This window comes from Theropithecus gelada, chromosome 9, assembly GCF_003255815.1.
Source record: "Theropithecus gelada isolate Dixy chromosome 9, Tgel_1.0, whole genome shotgun sequence".
Taxonomy (NCBI): Eukaryota; Metazoa; Chordata; class Mammalia; order Primates; family Cercopithecidae; genus Theropithecus; species Theropithecus gelada.
The window spans coordinates 118,747,528-118,771,148 of record NC_037677.1 but is presented as its reverse complement, the minus strand read 5'-3'; the positions used below and the strand labels follow the sequence as shown (position 1 = coordinate 118,771,148).

The 23,621-nt window shown below is 48.0% G+C and overlaps 1 protein-coding gene across 6 annotated transcripts in view; it reads right to left on the bottom strand.

Annotated features, from left to right (window-relative positions):
- TACC2 (transforming acidic coiled-coil containing protein 2) overlaps positions 1-23,621 on the bottom strand; it is a 265,537-nt gene that overhangs the window by 56,070 nt on the left and 185,846 nt on the right. For all 6 annotated transcript variants that reach the window (XM_025396296.1, XM_025396295.1, XM_025396301.1 and 3 more), the window contains one exon: positions 1,168-1,304. In XM_025396296.1, coding sequence (XP_025252081.1) covers positions 1,168-1,304 — 137 coding nt within the window. The remainder of the gene's footprint in view (positions 1-1,167; positions 1,305-23,621) is intronic.

The following is a 23,621-nucleotide window of genomic DNA, read 5'->3' as shown; positions in this document are numbered from 1 at the left end:
CTGTCCTGCCCCCTTGTCCCAGCACTGGGGCTTGCTGGTTTAGGAACAAAGCCCCGGGAGTGTACATCCTTTCCAAAACAATGGGCTGCTTGAACCCACGGCGGAGAAAAAGAATTCCACCCATTTCTTTCTAAAACCAACATCAAGGTCAAAATGTTATTTTATTGTACAGTTTACCTGGCTCCCAGCCAGGGCAAGAGCATACTGGAGGCACCCAGCCCCATTCTTGGCTCCTTCTCAGGTACAGTTTGCCCTCGGGAGGAAGAGCTAGAGAAGGGGACAAGGGGGCCCCTGGCAGTGGCCACTCTCAGGTATCCAGCGTGTGGCCTAGAAGGGGTAGAAGGGGTTTGGCCCTGCAGACTCCTAATCACACGGGAGGGCTGTGGGCCTCCAGAGGCCCAAGGAAGGCCAGAATGGGGTCCTCTAAGGTGTAGGGCCCAGAACTGTCCAGGTCTAAGGACCCCCCAGCCCCCTGGCCAGCCTGTGGGGCCATTTCTGGCAGGCGCCATCTCTTCCAGGCTCCTATGAATCTTCCATGTGAGAGGTGGTTCTCTGTGCTGGTGTAACTGGGAGGTGCAGAATACACCACAGGGGTGGGGTGGGGATGAGATCTATTCCATCTGTGCACTAACCACCTGTCTAAAAGGAACATAAAGGTGTTTTCACTCACACTAAGGGAGAAAGATGTGGGAAAGTGATAAGAAATCAGGCGACAACGAGATTCATGAGGAATAAAGAAACCACCATGATGTGCTGTGAATGTCTACCTCTATCCTCACCCACTGGCTACCTTCCTTCCCCAAGCCTAGCGCTGGAAATACACATGTAGATTCGCAGGCCTGTCCAGAACTCATGTTCTCACAAGAGCGAGGCGCCAAGTGCTAGAATCCAAGACTGTGCTGTGAACTTTCAAGACCCACTGCCCTCCTCCAAACCCAATCTCCCCAGAGGCCTCCCCTAAAATTCTTCAAAACAAATGGAGAATAATCCAATGTATCTGTTCACCCTTCGTTTTCAAGAAAACTACAAAAGCCACATCAAGCACAACTCAAAGCCAAGAGGCTGACTCGGTGCTCGCCTCCAGCCTGACCCAGGGGGAAGTGCTGCAAATCTCCCCCAGGGCTCACAGCCACAGGGCTGTCTAGGGACCTCCCTGGCCTTGGTTACCTGGTTCTTCCGGGGATGGCTGTGCGCTGACCTCGGGTTCTGGGATGACTTCGGGGGGTGGTGGGGGTGGAGCTGGCGGAGCTTTGACAGGGGTCGTTGACTCCGGGGTCTCAAATGCCTCTTCAGAATCGGAACTCCTGATGACAGAGGGAGAAGCACAGGTTAGAAAGGGGCCCAGAGTCAGTTCTGCTGAGCAAGTGTGGCCTTCGCACCCAGAGCCAGTGGGTTCCAGCTCGCTGCTCAATTAAGCTGTGCAGGCACAGATGAGAGGAAAGTCATTTTCTCAGTCGTGATTCCGAAGGGTGAATCTTATCACTAGCTCTGATTGCACACAAATGATGTATTCTTTGAACTCGGCTCTACTGGAAATACACGCTTCTCGCCTTAGTGGCAAATACACACACAGCGGACTCTGGATGAACTTCCGCACACATTCATTATTAGGTAGTAATTCAAATAGAGAGAGAAGGGCATTCTGCATGTTCAATGCCATGGTGCCAACTCACCCACATGATCCCACTCCATCATCCTCTCCACTGTCCTGCTTTCTCAGCGCCTCTCATAACTTGTGAGTACAGACTAATTCTAGTAGTGTTTACTATCTATCTTTTCTACTGAGCTCAAAACACAGGAGGGCAGCCGGCCTTGTTTATCACAGTATCTCCAAGCCTCTCAGTGGAGGGCCGGGAATTAACACGTGTTGAGTGGGTGAATGGAGTGAATGAAGGAAGCCAGCAAGCTGGCCAGGCAGAGGGTGCATCAGACCAAGACACAAAGCATAGCCACCAACCCCGACACAGTGAAAATGGCCCTCGCTGGTCTGCAGGAAAGTCTGTTTCCAAGGAAGACTCTTCACCCAGAGAACTGGACCAAAAATCCATGTGGAGAAACTCTGTCCACTAACAAGGAGAGGTCACTGGCCACGCCTTGGCCTGGGCTGGAGGGGAACCAACAGGCCAGGTGTGGTGGCTCATGCCTCTAATCTCAGCGCTTTGGGAGACCCAGGTGGGAGGATCGCTTGATGTCAGGCATTTGAGACCAGCCTGGGCAACACGGTGAGGCCCTATTTCTATAAAAAATAAAAATAAAAAATTACTATGGCACATGCCTATGGTCTCAGCTAATAGGGAGGGTGAGATAGGAGGATCACTTGAGCCCAGAAGTTTGAAGCTGCAGTGAGCTGTGACTGTGCCAATGCACCCCAGCCTAGGTGATAGAGCGAGACCCTGTCTCTTAAAAAAATAAAAAGAAGACAAGGAAGAACCAACAGACAGCCCTCCCCATCACCCTGCTTCCACCGGTGACTCAATTTTATGCCAGAAAGAACAAGGCTTCCCCCAGTACTAAGCCAGCTCCACCTATGCTCAAGATGCCCACGGGCCCACGGTCCTGAGCCCAGCCTTGCCTCGGAGGACAGCTAGCTTGGCAGCAGTAGGAGCAGTTGGGCTGAGTCCCATTTTGGAAGGGTTAAACAGACCAAAATATTAATTTATTCATTTGCAACGAGGGGGTTAATTATCAAGAGGGTGGACACTTAGGGTGGCTGAATGGCACAAATGATCCCAGCAAGCAAAACTGGTGAAGACATGAAATCAGGGTGACCTGGCAGGTGACTACAGACAGTGTGGGCACGAAGCTGCACCGTGTCACCAAGCCGTGCAACCCAATGCTGAGAGATGCTCAGACTGCTGAGCTTCCACAAGGACCAAAGAACCAGGGACCCCAGTAGAGGCCACCATCTTCTAAAGACCACCAGCCAGCTGGCAGAGAGCACCAGGAACCAAACCAACCCCTCCACTATCCGTTGGGACCTGAAGAAAGAGCTATTTGGTGAGTTCACTTCAGAAAATATATATCGATGCTTTTACAACTAGTTTGTCAGTGACTTACTTCATCAGCACCAAAGATCCCCTTGCCCCCTCCACCCCCGCAAGGACCTTGGCTTCTCCAACCAGCCACAAAGCCTCCAGGGAACCAAAGAGTTTAAAAGTAACATCATAGCTGCTTTTGATGAGATCCAACAAGCCAAACCCAGTCTACTATTAAATTTCACGAGGAAAAAATTCATGCAAACACAACAGAAGATATTGACTTCTTACAAACACTCATTAATACCAAAGGGCTTAGCTTTTGTCTATGGGGAGAAGGTAAGATCCGCACTTGCACAACAACAGATCAAGGTACTTGAAGCATCTGTTTATCACTGTGGAAAACAAAAGGAGGTCACACAACTGAGCAGCAAAGAAGAAAGAGAGTTCAGATCAGCCTGGCGGGCCCTGGGCACGGCCCTGGATACAGCCCTGGGAACCCAGCTTCCTCACCAGGCCTCCAGCACTGCACCATCAAGAGCAACACTGACAAGATACACAGAGATGACTTGCCTTTTTCCAGAGCCTCCCTGAAGCACCAGCAGACTGGAGTCCCCACTGCTGGTCACCGCTGTCCACATCCACCGGGCCCATTCCACTGGGGACCACATCTGCCACGAGGCATAGGCCATTTCCACTGAAGAACAGCCTCTGTCCCCCAAATTCCCACCCTCAATTCCCCTGCTGGTATCTCTTGGATCTAAATCTCTTTCAATGTCACCCAAAAAGTTAGCTGCACCACCAGCCACAGATGCTGTGAGCTTCTCCAGCGTCCGGAGGCCCCAGTGCTGTCCCACTCAAGCAGAGATTCGGGGAAAGCCTGAGTACTCGTCCATCCCCTGGCTTCTGCATTCCTGGGCACTGGCGACGTCAGGCTCTGAAGCACAAAAGGCCCTGCTCTTTCTCAACAGCACAAGCAAGCAACAGGGAGGGCCGGATGCCCCTCGGTTCTAGCCGCTGAATTCCAATGAGGTCTCCGCTGCAGCAGCTGCCCAGCCTGCGCACCTGCTCAGAGGGACCGCCGTTCACTATCGCCCTGTGTGGAAGGCAGAGCACGGGGTGGGCCAGGGCACAGCAAGCCCCTCTGTGGTCCCTTGCCTGTTTACTATGAACAACTTCTGCATCAAAACACCAGGGCCCACCATGGACCACGAGAATGGCATTCACTTCCGGTGCTGCCCGCCTTGTTTTCATATTTCTGAACCCTCTCTTGGGAACAGAGAGCAAGTTAATTAGAGGAGGTGGATGGCAGCTTTTTTAATTAGCTCTCTTTTCCCTATCCAGTTTCCCAGGGGCTCAAATACATTTCTAAGAGCAAGGATTTCGGCAGTCCACCCCCAACGAGTCTGTACATAAAAATAAAGCAGCACTTTGGAGGCCCGGTGTATGAGCGCAATTCCCACCGGCTGTTTAATATTTCTTTTCCTACTAGAAAAAAACCAAAGTACAAGAAATTATTCTGTTAAGGCTCGACACATTTTAAAAATGAAAGAAAAGAAAATTAATTTGCTACAAAAATGTAGCAGAAAGAGAAATGCTGTCATTACAATCTGCTGAAATATCTCTATTATAGGAAATATCTAAATTACAGGAAAATGCATTTATCAGGACATGCATATGCTATGTCCACCACAGAAGTAAATATGCAAATGCAATAAAATGTCTATATTTCTATAGTGCAAACCAACCTTGTCCAACCCACGGTCTGTAGGCTGCACGCGGCCCAGGACAGCTTTGAATGCGGCCCAACATAAATTCGTAAATTTTCTTTTTTTTTTTTTTTTTTTTTTTTGAGATGGAGTCTGGCTCTGTCGCCCAGGCTGGAGTGCAGTGGCCGGATCTCAGCTCACTGCAAGCTCCGCCTCCCGGGTTTACGCCATTCTCCTGCCTCAGCCTCCCGAGTAGCTGGGACTACAGGCGCCCGCCACCTCGCCCGGCTAGTTTTTTTTTTTTGTATTTTTTAGTAGAGACGGGGTTTCACCGTGTTCGCCAGGATGGTCTCGATCTCCTGACCTCGTGATCCGCCCGTCTCGGCCTCCCAAAGTGCTGGGATTACAGGCTTGAGCCACCGCGCCCGGCCCGTAAATTTTCTTAAAACGCTATGAGAGTTTGTTGTGATCTTTCTTTTCCAGCTCATCAGTTATCATTAGTGTTAGTGTATTTTATGGGTGGCCCAAGACAATTTTTCTTCTTCCAATGTGGCTGAGGGAAGCCAAAAGATTGGACACCCCTGGCTTATAACACTTTAATTCTCAGCTTGAAAAGCATGATAATTACTACCATTTGTTGAACATACTGTTATGTGTCAGGCACAGGAATAGGCCCCTTGTACACACATCTAAAGTCTTCAAAACTGTCCTGCCTAGCCAGTATGGTGGTGTACACTTGTAATCCCAGCTATGTGGGAGGCTGACTCAGGAGGATCGCTTCAGTCCAGGCGTTTGAGACTGCAGCAAGCTATGATTGCACAACTATACTCCAGCCTGAACGACAGAGCGAGACTCTGACTCTTAAAAAGAGAAAAGGTCCTGACTGCCAGAGAGCAGGCCCATTTCACAGATGAGACAATTACGCAATAGAGGTGCAAACTCCTTTGCCAGAGGCTGTATGGTTACTAAATGATGGAAGCTAAGTCTCAAATCCAGAACTGCCTGTCTCTAAAACCTATGCCCTTTTTGCTACATCTGTGGCTTCCAAACACTTTTAGTGAGCTCAATTTACAATATGCTTGTATTATAAGGTCTATCATGGAGAGCAATTAAGTTGTTTGGAGGAACTTGAAAATCTGACACTAGGGGCTGGAGACATGAGGTAGCCGGATGCCTGTTGATTTCTTCCCCCTGCACATCACTGGGAAGAGTCCTGAGATGCACCCTTGAGTCATTACAAACAGTCCCTGATTTTTAACGGCCTGTCCTGTGATCATGCAATAATTTTTAATAAGGCAGACAGGGCAGGAGTGTCAACCAGCTGTACCAACCGAATTAACCTATCAGTATAAGGCGATCAATGTGCTCATGGTATCCAATACCACACAGTGCAGTGTGTGCAACCAAGCAGGCAGGAGGGAAACACATAAACCCAAGTGTGGACAGATTGTGCTGGCCATGAAAACGGGACCCTGCCGAGCTCCTCGACTGTGCACTAGTTCAGCTTAAAAACGTGTTTTTCAAGTACTTTCTTGGTCTCTAGAGTCCCAGAGCAGGCGTAAAGCCTCTGTTCCACACAACGCTGAATTAAGCACCTCCGCAGCTGACACACTGTGTCAAAGAAGGACATGGAAAATGGCCCCAAAGCAAGAGTCAGGTAGCTGGGAAATGCAGACCCTAAGAGCCTGTTTCCCTGTGTTTGTGATTTGGTTTAAATGTTTTCAGGTTTTTACTTCTATGAACTATGACAACAAAACAGTTTAAGATCAGCATCTACACACATACATAATACACACACATATATACACATGTGTGAACGTGTGAGTATATCTCTAAAACACAAGTATCTTGTAATAAAGAGGTACTATAGATATAGTTCCCAGTATATCATTAAATGGTTACATTTGCTCAAGTTTTACTGGAGATAATTCAAGGGATTGGAATAATAAATTGCAAAGGCCATAAAATCTTGGAAGTTGGAAGGAAATTTAGAGATCATATCCTATTCCAACACACTTATCCCCAGCTAAAGCCCAGAGAGCTAAAGTGGCTTGCCCAAGGTGACCAGCCCATTCATGACAACCAGAGCTGGAAATTCCATAGAACTGGGCCTACCTTCATGGAGCACTGCCTTCAAACAAGAGCCTTGCTCTAAATACAACACCCATCCTGGAAATCTAAAGTTTATATAACATTTGAATGTTACCTGATTATCAAGAAATAATTCCTTCTTGAGCATTGCCTAAGGGGATTTCCATACTCGAATTCCATACTCGAATCCAGGTCAATTCCTTAGAATTCCAGTTTGCAGCTCCCAACATGAAAGTGATCCAGGAACTGGAGGGAGGATCTTGGGACCACCCCTCAAAGTGAAAGGACACAGTGCAGGCCAAAGACAGGGGCTTCTTTCTTCTGAGCTCCCCTCCTCCTCCCACCTCTTTTTCCCTTGAAGACCAAGCCCAGGTAAAAAGCAACAGCTCTGGACAAAAGCCCTGCTTGGGGAAAGCCAGCCAGCATTGTCCAGGCTGAAAGAGCAGCTGCCATCCCTGAAGAGAGAGGGAGACCTTCCAGAAACAAAACTGAGCCCTCGGCGACAGATCAGTCTCATTCATCTCTTCATCTCATGTAAGAGTCTGAGGAATCTGTGAGTAAGCGGATATTTTTGAAACTGCAGCATGCTAGATTCTATTCAACAAAATATTCCGCTGAATGAGACCTTCAGATGGTCTTGCCAATAAAAGCTTTCCCCTCCCCAGTCTGTGCACACACACACACCTCGCTGGCATAAAACAGTATGATCAGACCCGTCATTTTTTTAAGGGCTGACAAAATGGTCTTTTGCTTTAATTCCTCCATCCTGCACATACAAAAAATATCTTGCACATACTGATATTGTGATACCAATATTTAGGTAAATAAGAACATGATTTCAATACAAGCAAATGCCGAGGCCCATCTCGGACGGTCAGGTGACTGAGAAGCAGCCAGCCAGGTGCTGCCTTCCATGTACAAACACCGAGCCGGCTCTGGCGAGCCAGGCTGCTAGAATTTTCCAGGCTGCCACCTATGGCTGCCTCGAGAAAAATCAAAGCAGATGACAACACATTTACCCCGAGATTCCCAGCAGGTCCCATTTTCAGAATCAAGTAGCTATCACTTTGTGGCTATGTTGTGATGTTACCAGGGTTCCCGGAGCACTGGCCATCGCCGTCCTGACCATCGCTAGGTTATAGCAACAGCATGACCAAGAGGAAAGAGCGCCGCAGATTGAGGAGTCCCATGCCTGGGTTACGGCCGGGTGTTAATTGAATACAGTGGCAAGAAATAGGAACCCAATTCTGACTTTAAACTAAAGCATGGTCAGGCACCATGGCTCATGCCTGTAATCCCAGCACTTTGGGAGGCCAAGGCAGGCAGACCACCTGTGGTCAGGATTTGGAGACCAGCCTGGTCAACATGGTGAAACCCTGTCTCTATTAAAAAAAAAAAAAAAAAAAAAAAAGATTAGCCAGGCATGGTGGCGCATGCCTGTAGTCCCAGCTATTTGGGAGGCTGAGGCAGGAGAATTGCTTGAACCCGGGAAGCGGAGGTTATAGTGACCCAAGATCACGCCACTGCACTCCAGCCTGGATGACAGGGTGAGACTCTGTCTCAAAAAAAAAAAAAAAAAAAATTACTAAAAACCCAAGGAGGCTAAGGAACCACATCTGAAGAGACAGGAATGAGGGCACTTCAGTCGGCCAACCATTTTCCGAATCTCACCTCATGGTTTAACCTCCAGGGAGGGAGTATCTACTTGGCTCCTCTTGGGTGTCTTGGTAGGAAGAGGGTAGGGAACCTTAACAATGGAGCGACCTGCTGAGACTCAACAGAATGGGGAGCCAGACTTCCCCAAAGGCAGGCAGGAGGTGGGAGGGCGGGCAGGCAGGCCACAAACAACCAGAGTCCACTACAGGATGCTCCCAGCTCCCCTTGACAAGCACGTGGCCTTAGGTAAGACACCTGACCTCCCAGGCCTGGGACTGTCACATAAATGACCACAAGGATAATGCCTCCCCATTATTATTGCAGCTCTGACTCTGCCCTTGGCCTCCGAGCATTAAAAATTTGGGGAAATGGGGGCTGGGCAGAGCGGCTCACGCCTATAATCCCAGCACTTTGGAAGGCCAAGGTGGGGCGAACCACCTGAGATCAGGAGTTCCAGACCATCCTGGCCAAGATGGAGAAACCCCGTCTCTACTAAAACTACAAAAATTAGCTGGGCGTCGTGGCGTGCGCCTGTAATTCCAGCCACTCAGGGGGCCGAGGCATGAGAATCGCTTGAACCTGGGAGGCAGAGGTTGCAGTGAGCCAAGGTCACGCCACTGCACTCCAGCCTGGGCGACAGAACAAGACTCTGTCTCAAAAAAAAAAAAAAAGAAAATGTGGGGAAATGTAATTTTGCTAGCAAGCAGACCCAGTCCTCTATTTTACTTGGTCAAAGCTTCTGAGCTGGACAGGAAAGAGACCCTGGAGGCAGGAACAAACTGTGGCTGGTGCTAAGCCAGGCCGCCTGCAGACACCAGAGTGTACCGAAGAAAGGGCGAGCCCCGGGTCATGCTGAGGTCAACTTCATCCTCCCCTCAAGGGGCACACAACCAGATCCAGGGGAGTACTTCCAGAATGAAGGGGCTCAGTGTGGCACTGCGCCCATGTGGGTGTGCATATGTGTGTCTGCTGAAACTCACTCCCCTAACACAAACATACTTGGTTTTGAAATTGGCTTATTTGTGACAATAGCAGGCTCCTCGCAAAAGAGACGTGACCTTCTAGTGGCTGAGGGCCCACTGCAGGAAGTGCAGAGTGACACACTAAGCCGGCCCCTACAACCCGGGCTCATGATTTCACCAATTTGTAACTGGACCCTGCTGCGTCTTCCTGGAGAAAGGCCAAACTGAATCAAGTGTCAGGAGAAATAAAGAAAAAAGAACCTCGGACCGCCCTTTTAGTTTCCTTGCCTTCACACACAGGTATCTCCGAAGTCTCTTTGTAGCTAAACTACTTGATTGAATAACTTAAATTGGAATCTTAAAATTGAGGTTTGGCCAGGGGCGGTGGCACATGCCTGCAACCCCAGGACTTTGGGAGGCCGAGGTGGGTGGATCACTGGAGGCCAGGGGTTCGAGACCAGCCTGGCCAACACGGTGAAACTCTGTCTCTACTAAAAATATAAAAATTAGCCAGGTGTGGTTGTGGGTGCCTGTAATCCCAGCTACTCGGAAGGCTGAGGCAGGAGAATTACTTAAACCCAGGAGGCAGAGGTTGCAGTGAGCGGAGATCGTGCCACTGTACTCCAGCCTGGGTGACAGAGCAAGACTGTGTTTCAAAAAAAAAAAAAAAAAATCATTTTTTTTCCCCCGAGACTGATTCTTGCTCATCACCTAGACTGGAGTACAGTAGCACAGTCATAGCTCACTGTAACCTCAAACTCTTGGGCTCCAGAGAGCCTCCTGCCTCAGCCTCCCAAGTAATCTGGGACCACAGGTGTGTGCCACCACACCCTGCTGGTCTCAAATGACCCTCCCACCTCAGCCTCCCAAAATGGTGGGATTATAGGCATGAGCTACTGGGCCTGACCACTAAACTGAGACTCTTTTTTTTTTTTTTTTTTTTGAGACAGAGTCTTGCTCTGTCCTGTCCCCCACGCTGGAGTGCAGTGGTGTGATCTCGGCTCACTGCAAGCTCCACCTCCCGGGTTCACGCCATTCTCCTGCCTCAGCCTCCCAAGTAGCTGGGACTACAGGTGCCCGCCACTAGGCCCGGCTAATTTTTTATATTTTTAATAGAGATGGGGTTTCACCGTGTTAGCCAGGATGGTCTCAATCTCCTGACTTCGTGATCTGCCTGCCTTGGCCTCCCAAAGTACTGGGATTACAGGCGTGAGCCACCGCCTGTAATCTTAAAAAATGTAATAGAAAATGAGTTACTTGGCCGGGCGTGGTAGCTCACGCCTGTAATCCCAGCACTTTGGGAGGCCGAGGTGGGCGGATCACCTGAGGTCAGGAGTTTGAGACCAGCCAGGTCAACAAGGCGAAAGCTTGTCTCTACTGAAAATACAAAAATTAGCCAGGAATGGTGGTGGGCGCCTGTAATCCTAGCTGCTCGGGAGGCTGAGGCAGGAGAATAGCTTGAAGCCGGGAGGCAGAGATTGCAGTGAGCCGAGATCACGCCATTGCACTCCAGCCTGGGCAACAAAAGCAAAGCTGTGTCTCAGGGAAAAAAAAAAAAAAAGAAAAAATAGAAAATGAGTTACTTATGGATACTATTAAGAAAAGAAAACTGAATTCAAAAAGACATAAGAAGGAGCTTTCAACAGGTTGTCATTAAAGTCCTTGTATTTTCTCTGGAGAGGAGAAGTACAGTAACACCCTACCTATTCACAAGCCACTTAAGCAAACGAGTACCCCCTTACCCATCTGAAACACAACAGGACCCTAAAACACAAATATTTGTGTTCAACTAAGTCATGTGACACAGAGCTTGCACTAAAGGATCCTGCACATGACTCAATAAAAAGATCCGTCTGCTCTTCTCTGGAAACACACTTAGCCTTCTTTTACAGTCTAGTCTAATAGCTTTGGTATCTGGTTTCAGAATCCAAATCAAATGAAAAGAGGCAGGGTAATGTTGGAGGCAGGCACACAGATAGTATTGATAAAGAGTATGGCTGGGTGCGGGGGCTCACGCCTGTAATCCCAGGACTTTGGGAGGCCGAGGCGGGTGGACCACTAGAGGTCAGGAGTTCGAGACCAGCCTGGCCAACATGGAGAAACCCCATCTCTACTAAAAATACAAAAATTAGCTGGGCATGGTGGCATGTGCCTGTAATCCCAGCTACTCAGGAGGCAGAGGCAGGAGAATCACTTGAATGAACCCAGGAGGTGGAGGTTGTAGGGAGCCAAGATCACACCATTACACTCCAGCCTGGACAACAAGAGCAAAACTCAAAACTCTGTCTCAAAAAAAAAAAAAAAAAAAAGAGTGTGTGACAGGCCAGGCGCAGTTGCTCACTTCTGTAATCCCGGCACTTTGGGAGGCCGAGGCAGGAGGATTGCTTGAGCCCAGGAGTTCCAGATTAGCCTGAGCAACATGATGAGATCCCAGCTCTACTAAAAATAAATAAATAAATAAATAAATAAATAAATAAAAAAGAATAAGTGATAGTGGAGACAGAAAAACCATAAAGAAGATGCAAGAACTCAAAGAGCAGTCAGCTCTGGCCAACTGCTGGAGCTTCCCCAAGCACCTAGCAGGGGACAGACTCCCCATCGCTATCACCCCTCAGTAACATAATGGCTGTTAACGAAGGTGAGTGGGATTGCATGTACAATCAGGATAGCTCCCAGTTAGGTGATAAGTAGCAAAAAAAAAAAAACCCAGCAAATTAAGAAATGTATATATAACATGAACTTATTTCAGATAAAATAATTATATATAGACTTACACAAAGATACCTAAATACATATGTACACTGACGTACATAGATGTCTACGTACAGACACACACACATAAAAGCAACACATAGGTGTTGTTTATGTAAGTCAGAAAAAGATATTTAAACACGGGTACCAGAAACAAGGTTGCCTTGGTACAAGGGAGGATACAGGCCCCAACAAGGCAGAGCTCAGCCACCCTGCTGAGGACTCAGGGGTCTTCCCAGATGTGCTCAGCAAGTTCTTCCAAATCTCATCCAGGTCCTGGATACAATCAATACATGGAACCCAGTTGGGATCTGGTTAGCTGGATTTTGTCCAGGGCAACATGGATTAAGGGAAGGAGCCAACGAGGAGTTTGGAAGGAGAGGAGTGGCAAAAATGTAGCTGTCCCCCTCTGCATTGGCCAGAGAAGACACACCAACCAGGGCACCCCCCCACCCCCAGGCTGACTATCAGGGGTGCCTCGGGGACCCCCTCCAGGTGTCCCCCAGCCAGCAAGATCCATCCTGCATCAGAGGCTCATGTTCCACACTCACCAAGTGTCCTTCTGATTACAAGTATGGTTTCTCAGGCAGGTACCCAAGGACCAGGATGGGGGTGCCTCAGCCAGGTGCTGGGAAGTGTCAGGAATGAGAATAACTCCATGGCCGCTCACCTCAGCTGACAAGTTACAGTCCTTCAGAGCTTCCTCATGACTGATCCTGACAACAGGAGAGGCACATGGATATCATTCCCTGAGTATTCACGGTTTCAGAAGGACCTATTCCCCATCACCTGCAGGCACCTGGGCTGGTGAACCAGACAGATAAGCTCCCACTCTCAAGATGCTCAAGTCCTCCTGGGTACTGAGGAGGAGAACTTGGAGCTAAGCGGCTCAGCATCTTGCCTGAGGGCTCAGAACCACTCAGGGGCAAGGGCAGAGCCAAGACAAGCATACACATCTTCTGAGCCTCAGCCTGACCCAAGTACCATCCCCACTCACGGAGGCTCCTGTATGTGAACAGGTTGGAGTCCTCACTTGCAAATCAGTCTCTGGTAGGTCCAGCAGCTGCCATATCCCAGAGCAGCCTTACCTCCAGGGGAACGAATCACCAGAGTTTCTGCATCTAGATCCATAGCAGCCCATGGGGGCAGCCAGCCAGGCCCTCCACCCTGTTCTCTTGGCCCTTTCGCTCATATAAACAAGGAGGGGGTGTCTCACATGTCCATGCCATGCCATCCCAGCTGCAAAGGCCTGAGATTCTTGGAACCCACAGGGAGTGACATGGGAAGGCTGTCACATGGAGGTTCTCCCAGACCTCTGCAGGAGAGTCAGGTCAACCCGAATTCTGTTACTCTCATTAATCACATCCTGGGCAAAGGGTAACACTATCATAGGGCCAACGGGAGACTGAGAGGGTGACAGTCTCAGGGTAGAGTGTTGCAAAGATGAGGCCATAGGATTCAGAGCAGGAGCAGCTCTGGCCTTGGAATCCTGGCTCCTAAGCCCCCACCCCCTGGTTGTTCTTGGTTTTTTTTTTTTTTTTTTTTTTTTTTGAAACAGAGTCTCACTCTCACCCAGGCTGAAGTGCAGTGGTGCAATCTTGGCTTACTGCAACCTCCACCTCCCAGGTTCAAGTGATTCTCATCCCTCAGCCACCCGAGTAGCTGGGATTACAGGCATGCGCCACCACGCCCATCTAATTTTTTGTATTTTTGGTAGAGATGGAGCTTCGCCATCTCAGCCAGGCTGGTGTCAAACTCCTGGCCTCAAGCGACCCACCCACCTTGGCCTCCGAAAGAGCCAGGATTACAGACATGAGCTTAGGAGCCACCACGCCCGACCTGGCTCCTAAGCTCTTTATGTCAAATGTATCTTCACCTAACCTGTCTCTGTGTGTCTTTGAACCTGCCTGCCCCTGAGTCTCTGCCTCTTGTGTATCTACCTTTCTTTCTCCACGCCATGCCCCCTCACTCTTCTCCTCATCTGGTCAAAATGAGGAAAGGCGTATTTGGAGGCTGCCCTGCTGACGAGAATCCCGCATTTTCCATCAATAATTAAAGCTCACGTATTTTGATTTTATAACTTGTCATTTAGTTTTGCCTTAAAAGCAGTACTTCAACACCTTGCAAATATGGGGAAAGGATCTGAAGGCTCTTAGTGCACAGGACAATCACACCCCTGCATTCATCTCTTGGTAATGTTTCACTCTATGGAAACCCATTACTGTGTCCTGCTGAGAAGTCATTGTTTTTAACAAATACAGACACACCTTACATGCAGTTTTCAAACCAGTTGGCTAAATCCCAAGCAACTCAGAAAGCGTGGTGAGCTCCTGGTGGGAGCCAAGCAGCTGGAATTTTAATCAGGCATCACGCCCTCCCTGCCATGGATAACACGCACCTGAATTAGGCCTTCAGAGACCTGAAGCTTTGTCCGATTCAGACAGAACCTGCGTCCAGAGTAGGTTTCATGTTTGGTCTACTTCACTCATCCAAAAGCTGATGGTTTTCAGGGTCCTGCCCAGAGTAGCTGCTCAACAAATACCTCCCACAGCGCTTCTCCCTCATCAGAAAGGCAAACTCCCCAGAGTTCTTTCCCTGCTCTGCTAAATATGGCAACCTGTGGTCTACTGTGTGTCTCAACCAGTCTCAATCATGATTTGGCACATACAAATAAAGTGCGCAAACCCAGATGTGGGATGGAGAAGCTGCAACGGCTTAGTAGAAAGCCTGAAAAATCTAGAAATTTCTAAAAGCGTATTTTCTACCACAGTCTGCAAGCAGTGCAATAAAGCAGCACAATCACGAGGAAGAAAGACTTGAATCTTTGGTTCCTTTCTCCTAACCTCTTTACATGATAAAAAAAGAAAAAAAAAAAAAAAGAATAGCTGGTAAACAGCACACTAATTGTAGGGAATAAGTATTGTTCAATGCCTTGAAAATGTGCTTTTCCTGCTTCCGATGTTTTCACACCATTCTCTCATACATAATGCAGCATCCTCAACTCAGTCTTTAACCCACTTATTAAAAATTCTGAAATGATAAAGTCTAAATTAAAGCACTTTCTTCACATATTAATATATGAATTATACGAGTCTGACATCTCGTAGAAGAAAACAGCACCACAGCCATCAAACATGAGCATCAACTGATCTGGTTCCAAATTCATGCGAGGTGAGTAACTTTGGAGAGGTTACTTAACACCCCTGGGCCTCAGTTTCTTTGTCTATGCAATGGGCAATAGAAGGTAGTAGACGGGTTGCTTTCAGAGCTGAGTTTATATTTGTAAAGCATCTCGCACAATGCCAGGCACTTAGAAGATACTGACTGGCTCCAGTCCTTAAAGTGTTAAAATTCTACAGCCAAAATTATCGCATCTTTCTTTCACCTTAACACAATAAAGAAACATGAACCACGGCCACGCTCCCAGGAGCCAGGGGACAGCTGTACCAATGATTCCTGAGTTTACAGAGCTATGCGAAAAGAATGTGATTTTCTTGCTCTTCCCACACATCCCACAATGCCCTGTACAACATACATGCACAGACACATACTGCTAAAGTGGCTGTGGGCAAGGGATTGTAAAACTTAGCAATAAATTTCACGTGAATATTTACTGAATTAATTCACAGCCACTCAAGAGAGATACTGTAATCAGCCAAACAGAAGAAGGGCTGCCTGGCACTGTTTGTTCTAGGCTCTAGGATAACTTAAAATTTCTCCCTCTTGGCCAGACGTGGTGGCTCATGCCTGTAATCCCAGCACTTTGGGAGGCTGAGGTGGGTGGATAACCTGAGGTCAGGAGTTCAAGACCAGCCTGGGCAACATGGTGAAACCCTGCCTCTACCAAAAATACAAAAATTAGCTGGGCATGGGGGCGCGTGCCTGTAATCCCAGCTGAGGCAGGAGAGGCTGAGGCAGGAGGCTGAGACAGGAGAATTGCTTGAGCCTGGGAGGCAGAGGTTGCAGTGAGCTGAGATTGTGCCACTGCACTCCATGCAGCCTGGGCGACAGAGCAAGACTCCTTCTCAAAAAAAAAAAGAAAAAGAAAAAAAAATTCTTCCTCTTGCACTTCCTTCTGGAAAGGGAGACTTCTCAAAGCTAAGACATGAAGAGTGAAAAAGGAGTCAGTCATTAGAACTAGGGGGAAGAAAGTTTCAGGCAGGGAGAACAAAAAGATGAAGAGCCCTGAGGTAGGAAGGGGAAGGAGGGTGGCAGGTGCAAGGAATGGGCTTCAGGCCATTTAAGAAAACAAAGTGGGCAAGGAGGAGGAAGTCTGCCAGGAGACCCGAGAGGAGGGTAACAATGACAATCACCTGGCCTCGTTGAGACCCATGAGGAGTCTGAAAGTCACTGAGGGTTACTCAGGGAAAGGACTCGCCCTGAGTTGCTGTTTTTTTGGAGACACCGTCTCACTCTGTTGCTCAGGCTGGAGTGCGGTGGCACAATCATGGCTCACTGCAGCCTCGACCTCTTGGGCTCAAGTGATCCTTCCAACCTCAGCCTCCTGAGTAGCTAGGACCACAGATACATGCCACTACTCCCGGCTATGTATTTTTTTAATTTTTTGTAGAGATGGTGGCTCCCTATGTTGCCCAGGCTGGTCTCAAACTACCGAACTCAAGCGATCCTTCCACCTCAGCCTCCCAAATAACTAGGACTACAGGTGTGAGCCACCACGTCTGGCTAATTTTTTAAAAACATTTTTTGCAGAGACAGGGGCTCCCAGTGTTTCCCAGGCTGGTCTCAAACTTCTGGGCTCAAGCGATCCTCCTGCCTCGGCCTCCTAAAGTGCTGGGATTACAGGCATGAGCCCCCAGGCCTGGCCGCTGAGTTGTTTTCAGAAGGCCATTTGACAACTGTGAGAACAGCAGCAGGAGCGGGAGTGAAAGCAGAAGGGTATGGAGCTTGCTCGCCACCAAGGTGAGAAGTGGCCGGGTTTGAGTCATATGTAAAAGTAGGGGTTAGCCCGGGCACGGTGGCTCACGCCTGTAATCCCAGCACTTTGGGAGCCAAGGCGGGCAGATCAGGAGGTCAGGAGATCGAGACCATCCTGGCTAACATGGTGAAACCCTGTCTCTACTAAAAATACAAAAAATTAGCCAGGCGTGGTGGCGGGTGCCTGTAGTCCCAGCCACTCAGGAGGCCGAGGCAGGAGAATGGCGTGAACCTAGGAGGCACAGCGTGCAATGAACCGAGATCGCGCCACTGTACTCCTGCCAGGGCGACAGAGCGAGACTCCATCTAAAAAAAAAAAAGTAGGGGTTAAAGTGAAGGGCATCAAGGAAAGATCTGAGATCCCAACCCGTACTTTTGGAAAGTTTTGGCTAAAAAAAGCATTGCTTTTTACTTGCACTATAATTGATACCAGGAAGATAATAGCTTTTTCTTAATTCTCAGAGATTCTGAATCTTTTATATACTGGTTGATTGAAGAGTAACAAAAATGTCAGAGCCATAATCAGTGGTTTAAATATGACAAGGCAGATAAGTAATCTCAGATTTCAATTACATATCAGACCTCTAATGAGCAGATACAATTTCCCACATCACATAAGCATCAGTGTCTCAAGGTTAAGAGTTAAAATAGATGCTCAGACCTGACCTTCTTGCCAACGAACTACTCAATTTCATGATGAAAGAAATAGGATAAGGTATTGAATCTGACAACAGTCACCTGGCTTTTCCTCTTCATCACTACTTTCAAACCTCTGACTTACAAACATGCTTCAGCATTCTGTAACTTTCATGGCAAGGTGTTAAAGAGCAGCTTTGTGCTTTGTTTTCTCAAATCGTCCTCATCAAAGGCTCCAAGTTTTCCATTATCTCAACGTTCCTGCTACTTAAAAGTCACACTTCCAGTTTCACTTGGAATTTTAATATGTTGCATTAAAAAAAAAAAAAGTAGGGGTTTATCCTGTGTTTTGTTGAGACAGGGTCTCACTCTGCCCAGCCTGGAGTGCAGTGGCCTGATCACCGCTCACTGCAGCCTCAAACTTTAAGGCTCAGGTGATCCTCCCACCTCAGCCTCCCGAGTAGCTGGGACTACAGGCGCACCCCATGGCTAATTTTTTGTAATGTTAGTAGAGACAAAGTTTCACCATGTTGGCCAGACTAGTCCCAAACTCCTGGCCTTACGTGATCCACCTGTCTTGGCCTCCCAAAATGCTGGGATTACAGGCGTGAGCCACTGCACCTGACCCTTTATCCTGTTTTCTTAACTCAGCACAGGATGCGCTGATCCAGCACCAGAAATAAGGAAGAACTGGCCAGGTGCAGTGGCTCATGCCTGTAACCCAGCACTTTGGGAGGCCGAGGATGGCGGATCACCTGAGGTCAGGAGTTTGAGAGCAGCCTGGCCAACATGGGGAAACCTTGCCTCTACTAAAAATACAAAAATTAGCCACGCGTGGTGGCGTGTGCCTGTGATCTCAGATACTAGGGAGGCTGAGGCAGGAGAATCGCTTGAACCTGGGAGGTGGAGGTTGCAGTGAACCAAGATTGCGACACTGGACTCCAGCCTGGGTGACAAGAGCAAGACTCCGTCTCAGGACAGGACAGGACAGGACAGAAAAGGACAGGAAAGGAAAGGAAAAAACCCTTATAAAAGAGGCCATAGAGAGACCCCTCACTCCTGCTGCCATGCAAGGACACAGCAAGAAGGTGCTATGAGCCAGAAAGCAGGTTCTGGCCATAAGCCAAATATAACTTCATCTAAGACTTTCCAGCCTACGAAACTGTTAGAAATAAATTTATGTTATTTATAAGTCACTCAATTTATGGGATTTTGTTGTAGCAGCCCAAAAAGTCTAAGATGTCCAGAGGTGGCCTCAGCCATCCTATCACTGTATATCAAATGCTGTCCATCTTTGATCTTGGCAGATTTGCTTCCTGACACCAGAACCCAGGGTTAAACCCAGGGTTTAGGGGCCTCCCAGAGGCATGAAATGCTGCCCCTTCACCTTCTCAGTGAATCTGGGGCATGTTGTTCTACCCAGGATCTGGAGCTTCTAGCAGGGACCATGGCAGTTCTGGAAGGGCCGTGCTCAAGTTTTGCCCCTGTACACCTCTGAAATCCACACTTCCAATTCTTTTTGCGACAGAATAATGCTGTTTGTTTGCGATCACAGATCACAGCCCCAGAGGCTTGGGCCTTATCTCCTCCCCAGCTTCATTCTCCTGCTGCTCAGAAAACCTTTCACTTCTGAGCCATCCACTCCCTGGGCCATCATTTTATTTATTTTAGAGACAGGTCTCACTATGTTACCCAGGCTGGAATGCAGTGGCTATTCACAGGTACAATCATTGTGCCCTGTAGCCTTGAACTCCTAGGCTCAAGTGACCCTCCTGCCTCAGCCTCCCAAGCAGCTGGGATTACAGGTTCGTGCCATCATCTCTGCAACTCCGTCCTCCCATCATTATAATTTTTAAAAGGCCCTGTGCACAATCATCTCATTGTTTTTCAAACTGCATCTTCCAAATGCAGTTGACTTTCTCTCTGTTCCAGCCTCCCTCCACTGCTCCTTCCAAAATGAGAATGCTTTAGCTGAAATTCTTAAATTCCTACTGCCCTCCTTTTCCGTGCTGGGCTCAGGACATACCACCCCAAAATATAACTGTAGGAGACCAGAATACACCACCCCAAACTATGCTTGTCATATCTGGGGCTGGTTATTCTGAGAAACTGCAGACACAGGAGTAGCTCTGAAAAGCTGTCCTTTTGTAAAACACATTGATATCCATCAAGAAAATCTACATTAGTAAAGTATCTCTATCAGGACAGGGGCTGCTCCAGGCAACTGTGATGAACCAAGAGATTTCATAGGTATAACAAGACCACATTTACTCACCCTACACTTCCTCCCCTCACCCCTCCATAAGTTGTCTCCACCACCCACCAGAAGCCCCAGGCCCCTCTTCCTTTCTGTGGCTCAGGGTGCTATATAAGCTTCCCTCTTCTGACCCTTCTTTTGAGTCTCATATTTTGTGGGACTCCCAGGAGTACACACATAATTACTGCGTTTTTTTCTCCTGTTAATCTATTGTATGTCCATTTAATTTGTAGCCCAGTCAAAGAAGCCAGGGGGGCGGAGGAAGCCAGTTTTCCATCTCCTACATTTGCTGACTTGCTGTGACTAATCTCATTCAAATTCTGGCTTCCTAGGGCCACATCAGGCCTTTCAGCAGCTTGAATCTGCATGGTTCTCTACAAGGCCACACATTTTACAGAGAAAAAAAAATCTATTTTTGTCTACACATATGATGTGACTCTTTCTCTTTAGCTAGGATGAGCTGTGAGCACTGGCATGAGTCCCCTAGTCCCTCACAGAACAAAAGCCAGCCTATTTCAAACAACTCCCCTGTGGGAGCCTCTGATGCACAAAACCACTGTCTATCCGGGCGCAAGAGCCAAAGTTCTTTATTGATCAGGGAGGACCTGAAGGGAGAATTTCAGGAATGCCAATTTCCAAACAATCCTAAATGACAAAGCCAGCCTCTTCTAAGAATAAGGACCCATATATTAAAAGAGCCAGACCTCTGAGTTTACAAATGTGAAAACTCAGAATGAAAGTCAACTTGAGTGGCACCCAATCTTCATCGCAGCCACCATTCTGCCACTTTGGCCTTTTCTCTCTTACAACTTGACTACTCCAATTTCATCTTCATAGACATATATATATATATATATACACACACACACACACACACACACACACACACATATGTGTGTGTGTGTGTGTATTTTTTGAGACAAAGTTTCGCTCTGTTGTTCAGGCTCGAGTGCAGTGGTGCAAACACGACTCACTGCAGCCTCAACTCCTGGGTTCAAGTGATCCTCCCACCTCAGCCTCCCAAACAGCTGTGACTATAGGCGTGCGCCACCACACCCAGCTAATTTTTGTACTTTTTGAAACAGGGTTTTGCCATGTTGTCATGCTGGTCATGTTGCACGGGCTGGTCTCTAACTCCTGAGCTCAAGCAATCTGCCTGCCTCAGCCTCCCAAAGCGCTGGGATTACAAGTGTTGAGCTACCGTACCCGGCCCATCTTCTAAAATTTTTGACCAATAAAATATTACCTCTGGATAGTGAGAAGATATTTCCCTGGGTCCCTGAGTTGTAGACAATTCAGACAGTCTCCAGGAAAGTCTGTACCTGGTCACCCCTACGCCTTCGGTTCCTTTCCTCTTACTCTGTCAGGCATTTAAGCTCTGAATTTTTGAAAGCATAGTCACATTTGAAGAAGTGGAAGAAAAACAGTATCCAGAAAAATAAAAATTCACATAATTTTGAGCCTACAATAAGAAATGCAACATGTGAACCCAAGGAGTGAGCACAAAGAACAGAAACAGCATTCTGGACAGAACGGGGTCTCAGCAGGCTTGTTTCTGAGGGTTAGTGCGGGCATGAAGGGGTTTCCTTGTTGTCACAAACAGTTCAGGAGTGATAACTAATGTATCCTTTCCCATATTAACCAATGTATCCTTTCCCACATTAACTAATGTATCCTTTCCCATATTAACCAATGTATCCTTTCCCACATTAACCAATGTATCCTTTCCCACATTAACTAATGTATCCTTTCCCATATTAACCAATGTATCCTTTCCCATATTAACTAATGTATATTTTCCCACAATGCATCAGTGTTTCAGTGTTTTTCTTCACCAAAAATTATGCTGTATTTAAAATACAAAACCAGGCCAGGTGCAGTGACTCATGCCTATAAGCCCAGCACTTTGGGAGGCCAAGGCAGGAGAACTGTTTGACCTCCGGAGCTGGAGACCAACCTGGGCAACATGGCAGAAACCCCATCTCTATAAAAAATACATAAATTAGCCAGGCGTATCCCAGCTACTAGGGAGGCTGAGATGGGAGGATCATCTGAGCCTGGGGGGGCTGATGCAGCAGTGAGCCATGACTGCCACTGCACTCCAGCCTGGGCAACAGAGTAAGACTCTGTCTCAAAATAAGTAAATAAAATTTAAAAATAAATGAAACCCACAGTGATCTCCTTTTCATGGGGAATCTAAAATAAAGCCAAACTCATAGAAACAGAGAGTAGAATGCTGTTTACCAGAGGCTAGGACATGGGGGAGAGATGTTGGTCAAAGGCACAAAATTTCAGTCAACTAAGAGAAATTAGTTCAACTACTAGTTAGTTCAACAGTTACACTAAGTACATCTTAGTGACTATATCTAGTCAATAACAATGTGCTATATACTTGAAAATTGCTAAGAGTAGATTTTAAGTGTATTCTACACACACAAAAAGTAGGGGAAGTAATACACTAATTAGCTTGATTTAGCCATTCTACAATGGAATTTTTATTTGTCAACTAAAAAAAACAGGAGCACAGTGTTTCATGAACGTTTTATGCACCAATTCTTCTCCTGGTTCCCTAAACACTTACGTATTCTCTTTACCTACAGAATTATTTAGCAACAGAGAGGGAGATAGGGTGTTAATTCCATTTCACTGACATCACAAATGAGGCCCTGAATGCCAGTCGTGTCAAGCCCATGGAGTCTGAGTGGGCACTGTCATGTGTCCAGAAACCTAGGGCAGGTCCGCGCTGAGCAAGTGCCATTGCCCGCTAGCTATTTTTCTGGGAGGTATTGCCAAAGCGCTGCACTGTTCTTAACAGCAGAGCTTGCTGGCTAGGACTGATCTGGGCAGGCTCTATCTTGGCAGTGCTGGCTGAGTTTACCAGGCACACCCTCAGCCTCCAGGCCACCTGTCTTGTTGGTCCAGGTAAAATATGCAGGTCACAGATATGGACTGATAGTCGCACCCACTAGAAAAACAAAGAGGAAACAGAGAAACTACAATCAGGACAAAGAACCCTTGGACAGTCCACCAAGCCCTGTGGCATGACCAGGACAACAGGGATAGTCCCATCCCACAAAGGGAGAGAAAGAGGAGGCGCCGGGCAGAAGAGCTCCGCTGGCTGCAGCCTAGGCTTGGCTTGGCTCAGCCCAGCCCAGCCTAGCCCACTTCCCTGTCTATGGGAGCAGGTGGCTGCTGGCCTCAGGTCATAGAGCCTGGAACGTGCATGGGGCTGAGGGTAAGAGCTGTGCCCCAGAGAGGCGGCTGGCGTTCATGGTGTGTGCTCCATAGCAGGCTCAGCCATGCTCTTCCCTTATCTGTTACCAGAAAGGCTGGGCAGGAAGGGCATGGAGAAGGAAGACCTCTGGCTCCTGAAGTCCTGCTTCCCCTCATCTCACAGGGCAAGCGAAGGACCACCTTCCACAGACACGCTTTCCCTTCTTGCCTGGTGCTCTTCCCCACTGACCCCAGGGCCATCAGCAGCAGGGCTCCTAGGAACACAGTGCCACGTATGACCACGCTCCTCCAGCCCCTTGCCTCTCCTGTGTCTCGTGTCACTTCTCTTAGGCTGTGCCCTGGCATGTAAAGATGCTCGCGACAAGTGCCAGACCTGGAAGTCGCCCCAGGAACAGGTTGCCTCCCATGGCATCCC